This window comes from Syngnathus acus, chromosome 19 (genome assembly GCF_901709675.1).
Source record: "Syngnathus acus chromosome 19, fSynAcu1.2, whole genome shotgun sequence".
In the NCBI taxonomy this organism is placed as follows: domain Eukaryota; kingdom Metazoa; phylum Chordata; class Actinopteri; order Syngnathiformes; family Syngnathidae; genus Syngnathus; species Syngnathus acus.
This window is the reverse complement of record NC_051103.1, coordinates 2901034-2922567: the sequence shown is the minus strand read 5'-3', so window position 1 is coordinate 2922567 and position 21534 is coordinate 2901034. Positions and strand designations below refer to the sequence as shown.

Below are 21534 nucleotides of genomic sequence, written 5' to 3'. Positions count from 1 at the left end.
CAACATAACAGCCCCACAATCAATAAGGTTGCACTAAGAAAACTGCTTTTATCTTCATGTACAAAACCTTTGTTTTTTTAATTTGGTGATGCATATTTTGAGATTATGAACATGAGATTACAATTGCGCCTTAATGCTCAGTTTTTCATATATTTTTTAAATACAAATGTAATTCAAGTTTGCAATAAATAAAATGGGAACAGCTAAATCTATAGGTGGAGTGTATCGGCGCATCTACCACTTTATTAGGTACCCCTTCACTATCTCCTGGCAATTTGACACTTGAGGGTTGAATCAATGTTTGCTGCAACATGTTGCACAATGACAATTCCATTTGATTCAGTTCTATTCAAATGCGAATTCCTATTCAATTTTCTTCTCCAATTACCGCCCGATTTGGAATTCACTCTGTTATTCCTAATATGATTTGATGTTTTGATTCAACTTTCCATTCCCAATAGCTGACTACTTCTGATTCAGTTTCATATTCAGGTAATTCATTTTTTATTGCTACCGGATTCTCACTTGGTGTAAAATACATCAGCTGGAGTCGATGCATCAGTGACGGTGAGGGTGTACCTAATGTGTCCAGCAAAATTGGAAGGCAAAAAGTAGCGGACAACTGAGTTAGAAACTCTCAAGTTAATGGCCAGTCAAGAGAGGTCAACAACACGAACATGACTAGTCAAAACATAGCACCGGCGGATGCTTGTACAGTAACACTGATGTATAACTCATTCTGAGCTTCAGGAACAAAATCCTATTTGAGATGCATTTTACCCTTGCTGACATTACATGCGCAGCCACAATTTAAATATAACATATATTGCATTCAGAAAGTGCTTTCAACTTTTCCACATTGTTATATTGCAGCCATATTCCAAAAATGGATGCTTTTTCTCAAAATTCAATTCCACTTCATCACAACTGTGAACATAATGTAAAACATTTCCAAAATCATATATTCACAGTACTTCTCAAAAAGCGTAAAAAGGAGACCAAGTTCATCATGTTCCCAGGCTATAACAATAAAATGTGGAACAGGTCAAGCGCTGTCAATACAGATGCAATTTCTGTCACCGTGGTAACGCAAGATTTCCATAAAAGGTGCAAACATGTGGTTTGAGCTCCCATCTCACATCAGCTTCAATTATCGTCTCCTGATGACATCACAAACCTGAGGATGGCGTTGGGGACGTCCATCGTGTCGTCCGGGGCCAGCACGACGATGTCAAAAGAGTTGACGTACGACTCCCTCCTTGCATCCACCTAAGAAACATGCAATGTATTTTTTCACGTTTTCTTTTGCATGTTTTATATTGGTGATATTCTCACCTGGTCGTTCAGGAAACCCACGGTGAGGAGGCGGCGAGGCTCGGGCACGCCGGCCGCCATGTTGAGGTCACCCAGGGAGTCTCCCAGCAGCAGCACGCTGCGGCGGCCCTGTAGTTCGGGGAAGCGGGCAACGTGTGACAAAGCACTCTCGCGCTTGTTGAACGTGTGGATCAGGTCACCCTTGAAGGCCCGCAGGACACCCTGGAGGAGATTGTGGTGTCAAAGTGTGCTCATCCTTGCTACATTATATTCAGCCAATGTGTATCATGTGATATTGCACATTCCATGTCACAATCTTGGAGTATTTTTGCATTGAAGAAATGATACTTTTATTCCATTACACTGCGCTAACATTTGTGGCTATGCTACCTACCTGCGTCATACGGTACGTGAAAACTCACGGCATGGTCAAAGTCCATGTAGTTGGCAATGATGTGAATGTTGGGATGGAAGACGCCGTGCTGTCGGATCACTTCCTCTAGCACATCCCCGACACCGCCGGAAAAGATGAGAAGAGGGACGTTGCGATGGGCCAGATGGTCAAAGAACACCTGGTAGCCATCCCTGGAGACACACGTCACATGACATCAACAGGAGCAACTCAAAAAGCGGCAGTGGTCGCTTGCCTTCGACCTGAGTATGGCGGTGTCGGATGTGGACTCCCTGACAGCCGGAGCTAAGAGGTTCTTCCTGATTTTCTGTTCCACTAGCAGGTGGTGAACCTTTGTCCACCTGCCAAACCACAAACAAAGTCACGATTGTAATGGTTAGGAATGTTTTAATTGTCAACTATTTCTTACCACTCCACCATGAAGGGCAGCTTCTCTTCAACAGTCCGGCTAACGTCAATCTCAATGGGATAATAAGTGTGTAACAGCTCCCTCATCTGGAGGCATAAGCAGAATGTCATGTTATTTTTTTAAATTAATATTAAATTGAATATATTTTAAATTAAATGGTGAATACAGTATAGATTAAAATCATCACTGTCTAATTATTTCTTTGATATAAAAAAGAACATGATGAAAACAATTTAGGGTCAAATAGATTAATTAAAACAAATATAATCAAGCCCAAAAAGCCCTGAAAACACAAACTATAAATCCACATGCAACTACTTAAGTACCTTTTTGCCACCGTCTTCGTCAACCAATAGCCTGTTGTCCAGAATGTCTGCAGGTATTACAAAACAAAGTCTTGAAACAAACGTATGCAGGCTGTTACTGTACAGTAAATATGCCAGTATGTCTTACTGTGAGTTGTAGGAACTCTTTTGCCGTTGTGGGCAAATCTGGTGAGTGTCATGTCAAAGTCAGAAATAACCTGAAGAGACACAAGTGTTTTTTTTTTTTTTTTTAAAGCAACTTTAACAGAGTTATTTTTAAGCCAACCAGTGCAGGGTGTATGAAGCCCCTCACTGTGGGATAAGCATCGGTTAACCTTCAACTCTACTGATATATGGTTATCCTGCAAGCCTACTAAACTCACATGCAGGCTGGCGGAACCGGCGATTTGCATGGCGTCCAGCGTTTCCTCCACTTGGTGGCGCTCCCTCATCAACACCGAGGTCCTACTCAGCTCTGACATCACCTGAAGCATAGAAAAATATTAATTTTAGTTGCAATGCACATTTCTTATGGCAAGCATAAACTCCATGTGCTTCATAATAAAAAGCAAAAGGGTAATACAAAATTGCATTGGAAAACTAACAAAGTAAACAAGCCTTATCCCCGTCAAAATTCCACACACCACATCATGGTAACGTAAACAAACAAAAATTAGATTAAAAAGCGGGGAAAATACACGTACTCACCTCACGTTTTGTGAGCTGTGGCCATATATCCACCAGAGTTCGCAATGGTGTGCACAGCCATGGGACTTTATACACCTGCAAGGTGACGGAATTAAGTAACTGTCAGTGTCTAAATGTATATTTGACCGAGGTTTGCACACAAACTAGCAGAGTTGGTACTTACCAGTTTTAAAAGCAGCAGAGAGCTGTCAGCAGCGTGTTTACTACTCCTTAGTCCAAACATCGCGTTATCATTATAGAAATTTACTTTGTGTATTTAGACATGTCACTTATAAAATGTTTGCATTATACGACAATTTGATTTACGTTTAAGCAGTGTAACACTCATTGTATGCCGACTGGTGTGCAGCATATAATTGGTTCCGGAACGCAATTGTTCCGGGATCACGTGTTCGTGCGTGTCGCCGGTGATTGGGTGGGGTTATTACATTGATGAAAAAAGACGCACTTTTATTTGGCATACATAGCTATACTATTAACTAAAATATATTGAAATATTTTGCTACTTTAGATAAACGATAGAAGCGACAAATAAACGTGTCCGTTTTATTAAATATTGTACTTGCTACACCGGATTGACTACAACACAGGAGCGCAAAAGTAAAACAAAGTCTTTATTAAACTACTCTTGACAGCATGTTACAAAACAAACAAAAAGGTATATCTTCACAGTTAAATAGAAGCAACAGAAGGAGTTGTGAGTGGGGAAAATTCAATCTTATGGCGAGTTTTTAAAAAGCTGTTTAGGAGTCATTCCCCAATGTTACACTTCAGTTTTTCTTCCTTTTTTGAGCTTACAGTAGTCTTTTTTTTCTTCACTTATCGGAGCAATGATTTTTCTTAACTGATCTAAACTGCAGAGTGTGTGAAATTACCAAGGCATTTAAGGAGTTTTAATGAGCGACATTAAAGTAATGGAGTAGCAGAGCGTTAAGTGTTCATGAAACATTATTGCAAGTCACTAACATTATGCACAGATTGAATGTTAACACTGTGCCTAAATACAGGAAAATTGTACTAAATATTAACTACTTGGGCAGTGATTCTTTCAAGTACCACCAAAGTGAGCCCGACTACCGCTTTGTGTATCGCTGAACTAGACCTTAAATGAAGGTAGAAAACATGTGGACCTCACGTTCGAATGAAGGCCTAAACAACCGTTAGAATAAATAAGTTGTCATGATAAACATAAAACAGACAAGATAGTAAAGGTTACCTGATTCCATGCGGTCCAAATACAGAAGCAATCCAAATCCTGTTTCTTTGTGCTCTGGCCACAACTCAGTTGTTGTCAAAAACAAAATCTAAAAAATACACTTCCCCCTTTCATCCTTTAAAAACTAGACTGAATGCTTCTACTCTGAACTTTCAATCAGGATGTACCGTACTACTTCTGCCGACTTTTCCCAAGGCAGAGCGCGAGCGAGAGTAAACATTAGGCGGGTGAGGCGCGCTAGTGTGTCACATGGACATGTGTTCGGGGAGAACGTAGGAGATGTCGTCCCAGGGGTGTCGGTACAAACCCTGCTTGAGCCTTTTCTGGTCCAGGTAGTGACCTGTAAGGACGGCAAGAGCTTTTGAAGTCTCAAAAAAATAAATGAGTTAGGAACACCACTGTGCAGTTTGGTACTCACCGATGAAGCCCATACTTCGGCCGAGGACAAAGATGCCATTTAGCGCGCCGATCTCCACAAACTCGTCAGCCTCGTCGCTGGGAGTCACACGACAAACAATACTTGACAGTGTGCACACAAAGCTTCCATTCGGCGTGGACCATTTGTCCACACCATCACGTCACGTCATTCCAGCGGCACTTTACGTTCCGCTCTTACCGAGTGAAGCCGCCACACGTCCTGAGTAGGTCCACGAAGGCGACGCCGATAAAACCGTCGACGTTGAGGATGAGATTGGGTTTCTAGATTCAGATTTAATTATTAATAGATGCAAGTGAGCTAAAAGTTTATTCATTCACTTCAATTAAAGATGTTATCTTACCAAACACTCACTTCCTGAATTTCCCCCCTCGGGGATCAATAAAGTATCTATCGGTGTCTGTAAAGCGTTCACTAACACAGCTACAAAACCTTGGCGGCAACCTACCTTTGAGGTGGTGATCTTTTCCACATCTAAGGCGTAGTCGAGCAGCTGACTGGAAGGGAATTGCTGCTTCACAAAGTCCTTCAAAATCTGCACCCGCATGTCTGGGTTGTTGATCTGGAATGCAATATTTCATTTATAATTCTTTCACCTTGAATTTCCTCTTTTCATTGAATCTTTTTTTTAATCAAAACATCGTTTTGGAATTATTACTCTTGTCCACGGTACTTACTGATTTGACACGGTGTCCTATGCCCATGATGAGCTTGCCATCCTTCTTCATCTTGTTGACAAAGTCCATTGGCAGCATGCCGCTGTCGAAGGCTTTGCTGAACTGCTTGGCAGCTGCGTCGAGGGCGCCGCCAAAACGGTCCCCCTGGAACGCACGAGTAACGGTTTCAATCGGGCCGGGCGAGCGACAAAGGGGGCGCGCGACGGGTACTGACGATGGTGAGCAGGCCGGACGTGAGGCTGGAGATGAGGTCTTTGCCGGCTCGCGCGCACACGATGGTGTTGTGCGCGCCGGAGACGGCGGGCCCGTGGTCGGCCGTCACCATCAGGCACATTTCGATGAAGTGGCAGGCGTAGCGAGGCAACCTAAAAGCGAAGAAACACTCTTTTGAAAGCTCTGGAAGGACTTACAAATGATCACCTATGTTATCAAACATATATTTTTTTGTTTTTTTTCCCCAGGTCTGCAAAACATCAACCAACCTGCGTTGGAACCAAAGAAGTCCCAGCACTCCTCCTAAACCCATCTCCTCCTTGAAAACCTCAGTGATGGGCATGCCAGCATAGATGAGCTCCTGCCCTCGCTCGTCACAGATGCTGGTCATGAAGGAGGCGGGTTTACGGATCAAGCCCAATTCCTGCAGAAAAGGACCATAAGGCACTAAAGTTCTCAAACTAGGTTAAGAAGTAAAATGAAATTCTTACCCTGGCCCAAGAGTAATCCATCGGTACGGTCGGGGGAGGAACCTCTTGGGCGGGAACAATGGTGCCGCTGGCCACCAGTTCATCATAAACTGTCCTATTTTACAAAGAATTGTAAGCGAGATTCCAACCCGTAAGGTCTGGAAATGACCTCACCTGATGACATCACCCAGCTCGTCAAAGCTCTTGGGAACGCAAGCTCCGGCGTCCCGCAGCGCTTGGTTTTTGGCCACTGCTGTTTCCGACGCTTGGTTGGCGCATGCACCGGCATGGCCGAACTGGACCTGATGAGGGATGTTTTTATTTTTTTTTTAAGTAGCTTGCGAGTAGTTCATTGCTCAGCACCCAGCGAAGCAAGTCTGTGTTTGCAAATACATTCAATATACCTCAGATGCAAACATGGTGGCGCAAGTTCCGATACACCAGCACACGACCGGTTTGGTGATCCTGCCCTCCTTGATGCCCTGACAGATCTTGTACTCCTCCGTGCCGCCAATCTAAATGAAGATAGGAAATAGATCTAGCATTACTCATACACAGTAACCCCTCACAGATTTGATTTAAATCAACGGATTATTCCTATTGCGCAACACATACAAAGAAAAATGCTAAATTTCCTCCCACCTCTCCCAGGACCAAGATCATTTTAACGCCTGGAGTGTCCTGGTAGCGAAGAACATGGTCCATAAATGTGGAGCCAGGGTACCTAGACAGGGAAGACTTTATGTAAAGGAACTGTCCATGTCACATTGGGTGTCACATTGCTGACCCGACCTGTCTCCTCCGATGGCCACGCCTTCGTAGACGCCGTCGGTTGTGCGGGAGACAATGTTGTTGAGCTCATTGGACATGCCCCCGGAACGCGACACGTAGGCCACGCTGCCGGGCCGGTAGAGCTTGGAGGCCAGGATGTTGTCCAGCATGCCGCCAGTGTTGCCAATTTTGAAACAGCCCGGCTTAATTCCACCAACCTAGACAGAGATCAAAATAAAATTTCACCACTTCCTGCCTTAGGAAGTACTTCATCGATCATTAGCAGACGACTAATGTTGATTACCGTCGCGGGCCCAATGATGGTGACGCCTTTCTCGTCGGCCATCTTGATCAGCTTCCTGGTAAGCGCTTCCGGGATGCCCTCTGCGATGATGGCGATGGTGTGAATCTGATCGCGGCAAACAGGAAATCGATTGATGCGTGCCGCTTGACGGTCGCGCTCGCCAAACAAACCTGCGGGTGCTGCATAGCCTCCACCGTGCTGTCGAAGGCCGAGCGCAGCGACGCAAAGCTGATCATCACGTCCACCTCGGGGTGCTTCTTCATGGCGTCGCTCATGCTTTTGTAGACTGGAACCAGGATCTCCTTGTGCCCCCAGTAGAACTTCTGCTTGTGATCGCCGCTGTCCGATCAATAAGCACGCATTTTAGTCAAATGAGACAGATGCCGTTGACACATTGCAATTTCATTTGTGAGAAACGCACGTAAAGGGGTAAACCATAGCGGCCACTGAGGGTTGGTCGCGGGAGCACACGTAGTCGAAGTCCAGCATCCCTTGCACGGCTCGCGTCTGCATGCCCCAAACCACGGTCTTGGTGTGCTTACTGAAGAGTGTTGTGGCTTTGGCTGAAAAGCACAAGAGTTTTTTTTTTTCCCAAAGTCAGTGAGGATGAAGATTTAATAAGAAGATCTGATTAGCAGCCACAACACAACACAAAGGAAAGTCACTCTGCAAACAGTTTGGAGATACGGGAGGCGGAAAAAAAAATAATCACAGTAGAGACACACAGCAGATGGAAATAGAGGCTCATTAAGCACACTAGGTGAATATCAGCAAAAATAAATCCTATTTAATGAACTTACATTTTATTATTGTGTCCATCCTCTATTATTGCAACATAAAATTTATGTCACTGAATCACAGCATGGGATTAAAAATCACTTTGTAACAATAGTAACAACAAACACTTACGCAACCCGCCCGCTTCCCTCACGTTACCAGTGTGGCAACATTTTGCCTTCCGCCCAACGACACGGACATTAACAATATGCAATGAATTGAATTTTCCATCCAGCAAACATAGTGAAGCAGCATTTAGCTGTTAGGCTGCACACAAATTGAATAAGCTGGCAACAAAAGTGAAGTCAGCCCATTAGTAAATACTTATAAGTGACTTTTCAATTGTGAAGCACATGGAGTCACCTGGTGGATGAAATGCCACCTTGCCTTCAACTTACAAAACAAGTATATTGCAATATGCACACGTAAATAAATGCAATCATCGGCATTTCTGTTGACTATGATGTATTAGCAGTCCGCTGTGTTAAATGCAAAGCGACACCAATAAGAGGAGGCGGCTGAGGACAAAAAAAAATAGACAAGGCAGGCAGGGGGAAAGGCAGAAGGAACACCAAGTGGATTGTCGCACCCTTTCATACCTCCGCCGAAGCCTGATGAGGCCTGCGCTTCTGTGAGCCCAACAATAAAAACGAGTACGGGCACAAAAAAAAAAAAACAGAAAACAATGAGTGCATCTTGTTTGATTATTTTCTCAAAAATCGAAAGCAGATGTGAGAGCATGCGAAGCTCAGCGTGGCTGGACAGCTCCAATGAGGGGGGGTGGGCTAGTCTTAAAAATATTATCGCCAGATATAAAACGCAATCGAAACACCGAGGTGAAGTGGAGCGCATGTGCGGAATAGCGCAGTGCGGATGTGGCTGGGCCCGCCCACAACTTACCTGTCCAATCACCTGTGACCACATTCTTCAGAGGCCACAGTAATGAATGAAGAGGGTCTTAGAGAAACAAGCCCGGGGGGGGGAAAAAAAAGATGAGGGTGAGTGGACAGTTTGTGCAGCACGCACACACGCACAAAAAAGGAACAATGGAAGAAAGAAATCAGCAAAGGGAAGAAAGAAGCAGACATGAGAGGCGGACGAGAAGTGAGCGCTGTTAATATACCTGCCGGGAGACCCGCTTTGGACTTTTTGCTCGGAGTGACGTCATCGCACGGCTTGGCTTCCGAGAAGGAGGCCGTCCTTGTAGCAGCTGGAGTCTGAGGCGCCAGAGTAAAGACATGCTGCCGCTTGAGACACAACTAACGCTCGCTGACCCTCAACTTCCCCTTTGAGCGTGTTCAAAATACCATCACGTTGTTGCTTGAATTGAGCAGGAAGTTGGCGGTGTGGGCGTCCATTGGTGGCTGGTTGGGGATGGGTTTGTGACCCAGCGCCATGCCCACGATGGCCGTCATGTGCGTCTCTGTGCCGAAAACGTGGATAGGAATACCTGTGGTCTTCCCTAGAGGACACACACCCCAAAAAAAAAAAAAAAGTCGCTTTTAGAGGACTTACGACTTACAATTTTACATCGTTTTCTAAAAGCTCCCTTGGTAGCGAGGAGTGTGTGTGGGGGGCTTACCGACTTCCCCCATGACCCTGAGACCCTCCTGGTAGTTAGGCCCACCCCGTCGAACAAAGATGGTGACCTCGTTCTCCTTGAGAGGACCCTGGTAGTCCTTGATGGCCCTGACGATACCCTGAGGAAGCAAAAATAAGCTCAGAAACCCTGCTCGAAATCTCAGCCATGTGTGTTATCGCAAGGATCTCGTTGCAAGGGGAGAATTTTGTGTGTGATATGACATCATTCACCTTGAATGTGGCTGCTACATTTGTGAAGTTGGCAATACTTCCTCCGATGATCAGGACCTTTCCTGCGGGGGAAACACAAGAGGAAGGTGGCGACTTGAAACTCGACTCCGGCGTCACATTCTCGGCCAGTGAGTCTATTACTGGCTCCACGCACACCCACCTTGAGGGTGCTTCTCACGGGTCATGAGCGAGAGGATCGTTTTGGCATAGTCGTACGTCTGCTGCTCGCTGGGCGCGCCGGAGTACTCGCCGTAGTTGGCCAGTTCGTCTACGCCGCCCAGGTCGCAGATGGTGTCGCTGCTCGGGCAAGACAGAGATTTCCGTCAAGTGCGGTGTGGTAATTTTGCAAAGACAAAACGTTTATTCACCTATATACGACAGAAGCTCCGCCCCCTGCCACCATGGTCCAGATCCTGCCACGAGGGTTCAATAACGTCAGCTTGAGACTGGCACCGCTCTTGGCATCAAGATCAGCTATGTAGGCCTCCTACAAGACAAACCACATTCAAACATTCCAAATCAAACTATTGACTGTGCAAAGATCGCACTTTTTCATGGAAGATTTAATCCAGAGAATACGTCTGACAGTACAAGTTTGCCAGGTCTTTTTACAATGATGTGGCTTTGTTCAATGTGTACAGTAGGATCAAGTAGTTGACCTAGGCTAAGGTCATTTTAGGCCACTCGAATGCGAGAGCTCCTTTGGCATGGATGCTTGAAAAAACACACAAACCCCGTAACAGCCAACATGCAATGGACAAAAGAAAAAAAAAATTCTGTCCTTCACATTCTTACCTCGGGATAAGCTTCCCTGCCGAAAGGCGGCGGGAATTCCACGTCGCCCCACTTGGCCTTGCAGATGTAATCGGCTGTGGCGTCGATCTTAGCCGCCACGTCGAGGACGTAAACGCCATCCTGGGTGACAACTGGTGCGCAAGATGATTCGATTCACTCACGTGATTACGGCATGGGATTTAAATATGCAGCAAGCAATTTGCTTCCTTTTTTTTGGGGGGTCATTAGTGAAAACCCACGTGAAGGCCTGCTAGAGATAATTACCCAAAGGGTTGATCTCCAGGTATGTGAAGTACAGCTCCTCATAGAGGTTGAAGAGACCCACTATAAAGCTGGCCAGGATTCTACAAGGAGAACATCAGATTCAAAATGAGCCTCTAAATGAAAGCTGGAGCACAGAAATCTCCAGCGGAGCATCAATACGTACTCTTTCTTCTCATCGGATATGTGCGTGAGCAGCTGCTTGGTCACTTGATCCCGGCCGAGCTTGTCGTCCACGGCGACCATCAGCCGCTGGGCTTTGGCGTCCACGTCGCCCACCTCCACGCCGCCTTGGTGGTGGAAGAGCAGGTGGTCGCCCTCACGCGTGGCGTACACGCACACGTAAAACTCCTCCTCCTGCGGCAAACAAAGAGGATGCACAGGCTTTTTTTTCCCCACTATGCTCATGCGACCCTACGGCACAAAAATGTCCCTCCGTTTATCATCTGGACTGTCAAAACAATGCGCGCGATTGAATTACCTGCTTGTGCGGGACAAATGGCTCGATGAGGAATTTCTTCAGCACGCCCTTTGCCTTGCCCACCTATTGAAAACAAACACTTCATATCACAAATCACCAAGTTGGTTTAACCTTGACGTGCGACAAAACAAAAACCGTGCCCTCCGTGTGTCAACGTGTCAAGGACAGAGATGCTTTCTACCACGCTGCGCCAATGCAGCTGAGCACGTTTGCATGTATGAAGGACATAGACCACCCTCGCCTCTTCCGCTCACATTACATAACATGCAACCTCGTATATGCACACTCATGACTGTGGCGGAAAACAAATGTGCCGCTATATGGGCAAGAGGAAACATGTGACATAAGAAACAAAAAACGTGTTTTTTTTTACAGTTCCTTCAGATTTTCTCTAAAAACACAGCAAATTTTCCTTGCACGGACAAAGACAAACTTGATGCGTCTCAACTACTCTCCACCCCAAGGCGTGCTTAACATAATACTTGTTCTACACAATAGTGCAACAAAGCGTAATGTCCTTATCTATGATGAATGAGGTCAATAATTGACTGGAGGCATCAGAAAATTAACAAGTCGCTCCGACTTTTATCTCAGAATGAGAAGCTGGCATTAGCCAAAATCCCTTCAGATGACTTTGAAGAACTGGGCCTTGATGTCAACTGAAAAACATGGACGGGAACTGAGGAAGGCTGAAGTCTACTCACGGTGGTTTCTTTCATGAGGCGGCTTTTGAGCCACTCCTGAACGCCTGATAGGTCCAAGTTTAGGCCAACCAGTCCCAGCTTCCCGCGCCGCTTGATCAGCTGATCCGGCTTCACCACCAGTTTCTGTGGAGTGAGACGGATGATGGCAAATCAAAACCAGAGTGCATCTCTTAAAACATCAGGAAATACGGAGCAAATTTTGCCCACCTGTACAGGCTCATGTTGAAATTTCACGCAACAATTCAATATTCTGAACTTTTTGTGAGTAAATTGAATGTGACTTTTCTTACCTCAGTTAGCAGCCAAGGGTGCTCCTGTGTTAGGCGACCCCAGTCGGTCTCGGCGGTAACACTGGCATAGCGGAAGCGATTCTGCACGGCCGACGAGGTGCAGATGTATTTGAACAAGAAGTCCTTGGCGGTCTGTTCCGAGATGGCCTTCGCCGACATGGCAGCGGTGGATCGCACAGGACCTTTTGGGAGATAACAGATTCTCCTTTAAATCATCAAGCATGGACTGTCCCAAACTTTATTAAGTCAAGTCGCAAACATACACAAAATTCACAAGTAAACACTGTACATTGAAACAATGACGATATCACTACTACTACCTTTACAAACAGTGGCCTGACATTCCAGTTTTCAGCATTTGTACCTGCATGCAGTCAGACCTGCTCAGCCTCTGTCCAACTTCCTCAATTTCAACTTGGATTGGTAGGAAGTGCAGCAGACTGACGGCCCGCGAAACTTGTCTGCAGAACTGTCGCAACTGGTCTCGGACCAAGTTTTACAAGCATGACAAAAACACAGCCTGATAAGACTGATTTCAATATTTGACTACAGATAAGATTTTTGCCACTGAATGCAATCACTGAGCTACTTATTAATATAGTGTGAGCATGACCCAATTATCATGGGCCCCGTCCCTCAGTTTGGGAACCCTTGTAGCAGACGCATACAGCGTGCACAGACTGCCTCAAGTTAGCATCTTTCTATAATTTCAATCAAATGTATATGATGAACAAATCTTAGGTAAGTGTGCCTTTATGAAAGAAAGGAAACGCCTATGAAAGACGTTTTGAAAGCGATCTTTCTTTGTAGCTGTAGTAAGATGACATGAATCATACAGCGCATCCCTCACGTCACGCGCGCGCACGGCCGTCCGCTAACCTCGAGCTGTCACTAAAGCTAACAAGCTAACATCGAGCGGCTAAGATGACGTGATTCCAAAACCTTCGGCGTGCACACGCTTACCTCGACGACTTGCTCCGCCTGTTTTCCCGAGTTACAACGAAGCCACCCGTTGGGGAACCAACACGGCTTGAAAAACTCGCCTTCTTGTGCTCGTCGCCTGCCAGCAAGTCGTGGCCAAACTCACCAGTCGCCTCACCATAATCTGGCGAGTTGAGTTCGGCTTCACGCGGTTTCCTGATTGGGTTGACTTCGGTCACGCGGAGTCGCCGGGAACGCCCACACCGTCTCACCGGACATGCTGAAAAGAAATGAAAGAGTGACGTCATAAACGACAACCTCGTCATGGAGATTTTAGTATGATTTTAATGATTTAAAGTATTAATGCGATTGGGTTTGTTCATGAGGTGTCACATTGATTGTAAATATCCAATTTACAACCATTTTAACAATTAAAGATGAGCCTTTATTAAAAAAAAAAAAAGAACATGGTCCTTGAGCAAAAATACAAAGCGCCAAAGCAATCAGAAATATTTCAGTTTTTTGTGGGCCTTTGAACTGATGAAATAAAGAGAATAAGGAAGGTAGTTTTTTCTTCCCTTCCATTCAACTCAACTCATAGCTTCATAAGTTTATACCATGAGACTTGAGAATTTACAAGGCAAAAAAGTAGCCCGCTATGGTATAACTCACTTGCAACCAACTGTTGGGCAACACGGTCGCATCACTTCCTTCTGGTATGGAAACACTTCAAAAAAATAAACGAGTGCTCGGGTTGAGTTCATTACCTAAAGAGGAACATCAGAAAACGTTAGGCACCCCAACCGTTGCCCAAAAATACTTCTGCAGATGCGAACTTAAGTATTTTTCAAAGAGCAATAAATATAAATTGACCACAAAGAACACTACAAGTAGAGGGAGAGAAAAGAAACATTTATGAACTTTACATTCATGTGAAATATACATTGCAGCAAGATGGAGGAGAGGGAGAAGCCTGACTAAAGATGTGACAATTCGTTAGGATGTCCTGAGGTCTAATATTGACAGCTCATCCCAAGAGGACAAATAGAAGAACAAAAATAACGACTTAATATCTAAAACCAATCGAATCTGATTATTTCCAGGAGCACAACGTAGGAATCAGTTGGCTCCAGCTCAGTGGCCTAGTGGTAGAGTGTCCGCCCTGAGACTGGAAGGTTGTGGGTTCAAACCCCGGCCGGGTCATACCAAAGACTATAAAAATGGGACCCATTGCCTCCCTGCTTGGCACTCAGCATTAAGGGTTGGAATTGGGAGGTAAGATCACCAAATGATTCCCGAGCGCGGCACCGCTGCTGCTCACTGCTCCCCTCTCCCCCAAGGGGATGGATCAAAATCACATGGGGATGGGTTAAATGCAGAGGACAAATTTCACCACACCCAGATGTGTGTGTGACGATCATAGGGACTTGAACTTTTGAAATAGCAGCATGATCTGATGGCTTGAATGAACGGCATTGTTTTAATTTTGTTATCACTTGAATTGAATTCAAAAGTCTTGAAGAACAGGTGAGTTTTCAGCTGACTGTGGATCCATCTTGAGGTTGTACACTAAAGAGCTGCATTATTCAGTCCTGTTAGCCAAACTGGAAGAACATATTTCCAGGTGCAGAACCTGAGGGAGAAGCATAAGGTAAAAAAGCGTTAGTTTGGAAACTTCAGTTAAAATGTAGAGAACACACAAAGGAATATGAAAGACAAAAACATTTTACTCTAACATTAAAGTTATTTCATTTAGGAAGAAAGAACATTCTCTTTAAAAAATAATGATCAAATTTATGTCAGTTTTATTTTTAAAATTATACAACTTTATTCTTTAAAAAAACATCATTATGAATATACATAAACAATTATATAATTTTGTTCTTTACAAAAAACTCTCTAGGAAACAATTACCTGCGTTGGATTCAAAAGTAAATCCTTGACCACCGAAGAAAGCCCTGAAGATGTTGTTTGCATCGACGTCTAAACAGAAAAACAAAATGAAAAAGCATTATAAGAATTTTAGCATTTAAACTGGGAGGAGACCAATGTCTAAACATGTTGCGTTTACAAACTACACATTCTGAGAGGTAAAAAAATATTTAACATAAAAAGTATATTAAAAAAATTATTTTTTGATTAGCAAGGGAGAAGAAAAAAGGACTACATTGACCTTGAAAATCCAAGATGACATGTAGCACCATCTAGTGGTTATGTTTGAAAAGCATCACAGCTTAGCTCCAAAATGGGACAAAATGAACACAGGGTCATTTACCTCCACCGTCGAAATTTCCGTCATCACCGAGGTCGTGCCCGTTGTCGTATCGGGTCTTCTTTTTAGGGTCTGACAAAACGGTGAAGGCCTCGCCCACTTCTTTGAATTTCTTCTCCTCTTCCTTTTGCACCTCGGGGGCGGCCGCACTGTGGCGGTCTGACGGACGTGGAGAGAAGGCAGCTACTTAAACAACGTACCCCCGCCACCGGTTTACCGAAGGGGATACGTTTCCCGTACCTGGGTGGTGCATCATGGCCCGTTTGCGGTAAGCTTTTTTTATTTCGTCATCGGAGGCGTTCTTGCCCACTCCCAGGACCTTGTAGTAATCTTTCCTCTTGCTCTTCTTCAGCTCCAACTTGGCCGTCTTCAGCAGATGCTTGTGGTCTGGAGGCCGACAGGTCGTTTTAGTACCGGGCCCCGCCGGTCATTCAGTAAATGAGGCACAAAGTTTTACCTGAGGTTTTTTCAGTCTGGTATACTTTATCGTAGTCTCGGACAGCCTCTTCGTACTGCTCTGTGTGCATGTAGCTGAAGTCGGGCAGAAACAATTGGAAAATGCAATCACATGTTTGGAGAAATAAGTCTGTTTAAGGTAGAAAAAAAAAAAAAAAAAGAATCTTACACGAAGTCTTATTTTTTTTGTTGCAAAAACTAGAGATGTCCCGATCTGATTTTTTTTGCACCCAAGTCAGTCATTTTTTGCCGAGAGGCAATTTTGCACAATCCATTTTGTCCTACGTACCACTGCGCTCTCCTCAAGTAGGCCTTGATGTAAGTGTCGTCCAGCTTGATGGCACTGGTGCAGTCTTCGATGGCCTGACTGGGTTTATTCATCTATAATGGAGCAGCAAGTGAGTGAGGACAAAATTGCATTTCACCACTGTGGGACGGTGATCTTCTAATGTCACCTTGGCTCCTGCTGCGGCTCTGTTGCAGTAGAGTTTGGCGTTGGTCTTGATGTTGTTGGGATCTATCCTGAGGGCTTCGCTATACAGCTGATAGGCGGCTTCATAGCTGTGGTTCTTAAATGTCAGATTTCCCTCCTCCTTCTTGGCTTTCAAGGCTTTGGCATTCTGAAAGACACACTCGTTTGAATTCTGCGCTCAAAATCACAAGGCGTTTTGGACGACGACAAAACAAAAACCCACTCTGCAGGCGAGCCGGGCTTTCTCGTGGTCAGGCGCCATGCGCAGAGCCTGCACGAAGAACTGCACAGCTTTATCGATGCAGTCCTCGTAGTAAAGACACAAGCCTCGCACGTAAAGCGCATCTGCGTTCGTGGAGTCCATCCTCAAGATATCACTGCAGTGAAGGAAACGCAAAGATGGTATTGGACGTACGGAATTTGCCAAGATGGATGTCTTATACCTGGCGACGGACTGAGCCTCCGGGTAGCGTCCCAGCAGAGCCAAACATTCTGCCTTGAGGATTTTGAAGCGATGGCAGGCGGACGCCAGAGCCAAGGCCCGGTCCATACAATACACCACCTGGTTCGAGATGACAGCTTTTTTTTTTCAATTTTGTTCAGTCACAACATATCGTAACAACTGTTGTGTTGTCATTATGACCTTTCTGAAGTCTCGCTTTTCAAAGCCAAAATCCGCCAGGCGCTCAAACTCTAGCAGAGTTCCTGCATTCTTGTTCTGGAACGAGAGAAGGACAGGTGTAAGAGCTGCCTCGAACTAAAACAAATTGTATATGTGATATATCTATTGTAAAAGGGGGAAAATCGCGAGGAGGTGGAATATGCGTCTACATCCGTGACGAATGGTGCCGGGACTCTGTAGTGGTATGCAAGCATTGCTCGCCACTGGCGGAGTTTGTGATCATTAAGTGCCGTCCTTTTTACCTGCCAAGGGAATTTACTGCGATTCTGCTAGTCGCAGTATACATCCCGCCTTCCAACATCGAAGGCGACAGGATCGCGGCTCTTAGTGAACTGTACCAGGCTGTCAGTGAACAACAGATGGCGCACCCTGACGGTTTCACCATCTTCGCTGGGGATTTTAATCATGCTAACCTGAAGTCTGTTTTTCCGAGGCTTCACCAGCATGTTAATTTTCCAACACGTGGCGACAGCTTCCTGGACCTGGTCTACTCTTCACATAAAGGAGCTTTCAAAGCCGCCCCCCTCCCCCATCTTGGACTTTCTGACCATATCACTGTTATGCTTTTGCCCGCAGACAGACAAATGGTGAAAGCATCCAGGCTGGTTCACAAGCGGGTTAGAGTGTGGCCTGAGGGTGCCTCTGATGCACTTCGAGACTGCTTTGGCTCTACTGACTGGGAAATGTTTAAGCAGGCGGCCACTTGCAACGATCGGACGGACATAGAGGAGTATACTGACTCTGTTTCCTCTTACATCACGAAGTGCATTGATGATGTGACCCACATCGTCACTCGGGCTAACTGGAAGCCATGGCTGACAGGGGCTGTCCTCAGGCTGCTGAGGGCCAGGGACAAAGCCTTCAGAGCGGGGGATGAGGCTGGCTTGAGGACAGCGAGGGCCGATCTGTCCCGGGGCATCAGGGAAGCGAAAAGGGCATTCTCTTGCAAGATTACCGCCCACTTTGAGGACAGCAGGGACGCACGGAGCCTTTGGCAGGGCATTCAGACCATCACGGACTACAAGCCCGCACCTCAGAGCTGTGAGGGCGACATCCGTCTGCTCAACGATCTTAACCGCTTCTTTGCTCGCTTCGACGCTCAGAACAGCACTTGCCCGCTGAAGACCCCTCCCCCTCCACACGAGCGGCCCCTGTGCCTCTCTGCCGATAGCGTGAGGAGGGCGCTTGCCGCTTTCAACACCCGTAAGGCGGCAGGCCCTGACAACATCCCAGGTCGAGCGCTGAAGGACTGCGCTGGGGAGCTGACGGGTGTCTTCACGGACATCTTTAACATTTCCCTGCAGCAGGCCATCGTCCCTTCGTGTTTCAAGGCTGCCACCATCGTACCTGTGCCGAAGAAACCTGCTCCGTCCTGCTTCAATGACTACCGCCCCGTGGCACTGACGCCCATCATCATGAAGTGTTTTGAGCGGCTTGTCATGGAGCACATCAGATCCATTCTCACCCCCACCATAGACCCCTTCCATTTTGCGTACCGAGCCAAACGGTCCTCTGAGGATGCCATCTGCTCTGCCCTCACCCACCTGGAGAGAAGGGACTCGTATGTGAGATTGCTGTTTGTGGACTTCAGTTCTGCCTTCAACACCATTGTGCCACAATGACTCATCTGCAAACTCGACAAGCTGGGCCTCAGTACCTACCTCTGCAACTGGCTACTGGACTTCCTCTGTCAGAGGCCTCAGGTGGTACGTGTTGGCGACAAAATCTCCGCCAGCATCACGCTGAGCACGGGAGCCCCCCAAGGCTGCGTGCTCAGTTCGCTGCTCTTCACCCTGCTGACGCATGACTGCACTGCAACCTACAGCAACAACCGCATAGTGAAATTTGCTGACGACACGACTCTGGTGGGTCTCATCACCAAGGGCGCCGAGACTCAATACAGGTTGGAGGTTGACCTTCTGACCACGTGGTGCAGGCACAACAACCTCCTGCTGAACGTCAACAAGACCAAGGAGATTGTTGTTGACTTCCGGAAGGGTCACACCCAACACCTGCCGCTGACCATCGACGGTGCTGTGGTGGAGAGAGTGAGCAGCACCAGATGCCTGGGGGTGCACATCAGTGAGGATCTCTCCTGGTCCACCAACACCGCATCACTGGCGAAGAAAGCTCAGCGCCGCCTGTACTTCCTGCGGAAACTCAGGCGAGCAAGTGCTCCTCCGGCCGTCATGACTACATTCTACCGTGGCACCATTGAGAGCGTCCTCTCCAGTTGTATCGCTGTTTGGGGTGGTAGCTTCACTGAATACAACATGAAGGCCCTGCAGCGCATAGTGAACACGGCTGGTAAGATTATTGGTGCTTCACTTCCCTCCCTGAAGGACATTTACACCTCCCGTCTCACCCGCAAGGCGACCGCGATTGTGAGTGATGTGAGTCACCCCGCTCACTCTTTGTTTGATCTTCTGCCCTCTGGGAAGAGGTACAGGAGCCTGTGCTCCCGCACCGCCAGACTCCCCAACAGCTTCATACTCCAGGCTGTTAGGATCCTGAACTCTCCCCCTTCTGCGTAGCGTCCTGTACTTTTGCGCTATATTCTGACTGTCTGCTGTATGCACACTTGTCCATTTTTGCTCCTCTTATTTATTATGTTATTTGTTTATTTATTATTTATTCATCACTCTTATTTATTCATTGTTTGTGCCTTCTTGTTTTTATTTTTTGTGTTGTTTACTTGTATGTATATTGTGTACTATGTCTTGTCACCGTGGGATAGTGGGAACGTAATTTCGATTTCTTTGTGTGTCTTGGCATGTAAAGAAATTGACAATAAAGCAGACTTTGACTTCACCTCTTGTTGTGCCTCTCTATTACTGGGCTCCAGATCCAGAACCTTCTGGAAGCAGCGTGCGGCAGCCATGGCGTTGCCCAGAGACAGGTGGCACTTGCCCTCACGTAAATGACCCTTGCGGGGGGGAAGAAAGGCCACCTCGTGAAATAATTCCCACAGTTGTGATCGGGAGCAGGAGGAGTGTGACGTGTCAAACTCACTTTCATGAAGCAGTCATCCAAGCGCACGGCCTGCTGGGAATCTTCCAGCGCTTCCCGGAAGCGGCAGAGCATCATCAGGGTGGCTGCCCTGTTGCCGTAATAGCTGGCGTTTTTGGGACATGCGTCTGGAGGGAAGACAAACAGAATAAGTCAGGTGACACCTTTACATTCAATAACATGACAAGGTGTCTCTTCATCTCTACATCTGATGTTAAAATTCTCCCTCCCAGTGCTTTGTCACCTTACCAATCGCCTTGGTGTAGAAATTGAAGGCCTCCGAGTAGTCTTTCTTGCTGTAGAACGCATTGCCTTGCTCCTTGAAGCCTTCAGCCTGACTGCAAGGGCAAACGGAAGCACAAGAAAGGTGGAGGTTCTGAGCGTTTCACAACCACAAGAATATTGATCGCAAATTCAAGAGTACCTCTCTCTAAATTTAGAAGGGCTGACACTTACTTCCTGCAATCCTGTCACAGGAGTGAAGTGTTAAGTGGCAACGATGTGGACTGACACCATGCAGGAACTACCTGCTATGCTACTGCCAAAAATATCACATTACAGTGCACCCTCACTCACTCACTCACTCACTCACTCACTCACTCACTCACTCACTCACTCACTCGGGAACTAACCTACTTAAAAATGCTTGTTAATGCTTAAACTGGGGAAAGAAGGCTAGCTCAATGACACCACATAATAGATAAGCTAACCAACCAACCTAGCATCAATGTCACTGTAGTTATAACTCGGGAACCGAAAGATATTGATTTTGATGAGGCAAATGCCCCTAATATAACCCTTTAAGCAACGGATTAATAAATACAAACGGTACATCAATGTAAAACATGTCACAATTACTGCACAAATAATTTTGTATTATCAGCGTTTGTAGGTTACACGTGTAGGGGATTTTCCTGACTGATTTGATGGGTTACTTTGTAGGCTCAACAGTCACTTTTGAAGTAGTCAGTGTAATTTTAAATTAAGTATTTAAAATAACGATTCAATGCTGCTTTTATCGTTTCCCAATTATGTGCCAACCGTGAACACGGGTCACGTTAGCTTGGCTAGCTTAGACGAAAGCACAGTTGTGCCGGAAACAACAAGCTAACAAGCTAATATTTCGAACTCGAATTTTTCTCGACGCGATTATTTTTGGGGAAGTGCCGTTAAGTCAAATAATTTCACATTTTACCGTTCTAATTCGCCCGCATTGTGAAGCTGAGCTTCAGCATCCACCGGCACGTCGATGTCAACAGCAGCCATTTTTCTTTCTAGAAAGGACGACCGCGTTGTGACGTCATTTGCAAGTGACGGCCGCTTTTTTTAAAAATTACTTTTATTAATGTATTTTTTGTTTAGCGAAA

At 46.0% G+C, this 21534-nt stretch overlaps 3 protein-coding genes across 7 annotated transcripts; all 3 read right to left on the bottom strand.

Moving 5' to 3' along the window:
• Window positions 1-46: 46 nt before the first annotated feature.
• On the bottom strand, window positions 47-3509 carry LOC119138310 (7-methylguanosine phosphate-specific 5'-nucleotidase-like). Its single transcript, XM_037278311.1, has 10 exons — window positions 3312-3509; window positions 3149-3223; window positions 2824-2925; window positions 2589-2658; window positions 2462-2508; window positions 2136-2221; window positions 1969-2067; window positions 1737-1899; window positions 1336-1536; window positions 47-1269 (listed from the first exon to the last, which is right to left on the bottom strand). The coding sequence occupies exons 1-10, from the start codon at window positions 3369-3371 to the stop codon at window positions 1147-1149; spliced, it is 1026 nt and encodes a 341-aa protein (XP_037134206.1). The 5' UTR covers window positions 3372-3509; the 3' UTR covers window positions 47-1146.
• Window positions 3510-3743: 234 nt separating this feature from the next.
• On the bottom strand, window positions 3744-13494 carry LOC119138225 (ATP-citrate synthase). 5 transcript variants are annotated; one of them, XM_037278078.1, is made up of 31 exons: window positions 13319-13484; window positions 12720-12833; window positions 12356-12537; window positions 12066-12188; window positions 11362-11424; window positions 11047-11237; window positions 10884-10963; window positions 10620-10750; window positions 10193-10311; window positions 9985-10121; window positions 9825-9886; window positions 9595-9712; window positions 9320-9474; window positions 9136-9229; window positions 8913-8969; window positions 8612-8641; window positions 7657-7798; window positions 7406-7574; window positions 7236-7340; window positions 6953-7149; window positions 6803-6884; window positions 6565-6675; window positions 6335-6462; window positions 6182-6275; window positions 5960-6114; window positions 5692-5842; window positions 5478-5621; window positions 5249-5362; window positions 4981-5063; window positions 4783-4859; window positions 3744-4704 (listed from the first exon to the last, which is right to left on the bottom strand). In XM_037278078.1, exons 3-31 carry the CDS (start codon window positions 12512-12514, stop codon window positions 4610-4612), a joined length of 3366 nt encoding a protein of 1121 aa, XP_037133973.1. In that variant the 5' UTR covers window positions 12515-12537; window positions 12720-12833; window positions 13319-13484; the 3' UTR covers window positions 3744-4609. The 5 variants fall into 5 exon arrangements, with proteins under 5 accessions (XP_037133973.1, XP_037133972.1, XP_037133974.1 ...); XM_037278077.1 differs by lacking the exon at window positions 12720-12833 and having other exon boundaries at window positions 13319-13494; XM_037278079.1 differs by lacking the exons at window positions 8612-8641; window positions 12720-12833 and having other exon boundaries at window positions 13319-13494.
• Window positions 13495-14167: 673 nt separating this feature from the next.
• Window positions 14168-21458, bottom strand: LOC119138273 (dnaJ homolog subfamily C member 7-like). The gene is made up of 15 exons (XM_037278247.1): window positions 21363-21458; window positions 20417-20505; window positions 20171-20295; window positions 19971-20084; window positions 17120-17194; window positions 16920-17038; window positions 16700-16853; window positions 16460-16624; window positions 16294-16385; window positions 16006-16079; window positions 15789-15935; window positions 15552-15707; window positions 15191-15259; window positions 14715-14909; window positions 14168-14402 (listed from the first exon to the last, which is right to left on the bottom strand). Exons 1-14 carry the CDS (start codon window positions 21431-21433, stop codon window positions 14872-14874), a joined length of 1488 nt encoding a protein of 495 aa, XP_037134142.1. The 5' UTR covers window positions 21434-21458; the 3' UTR covers window positions 14168-14402; window positions 14715-14871.
• Between the last annotated feature and the right edge of the window lie 76 nt (window positions 21459-21534).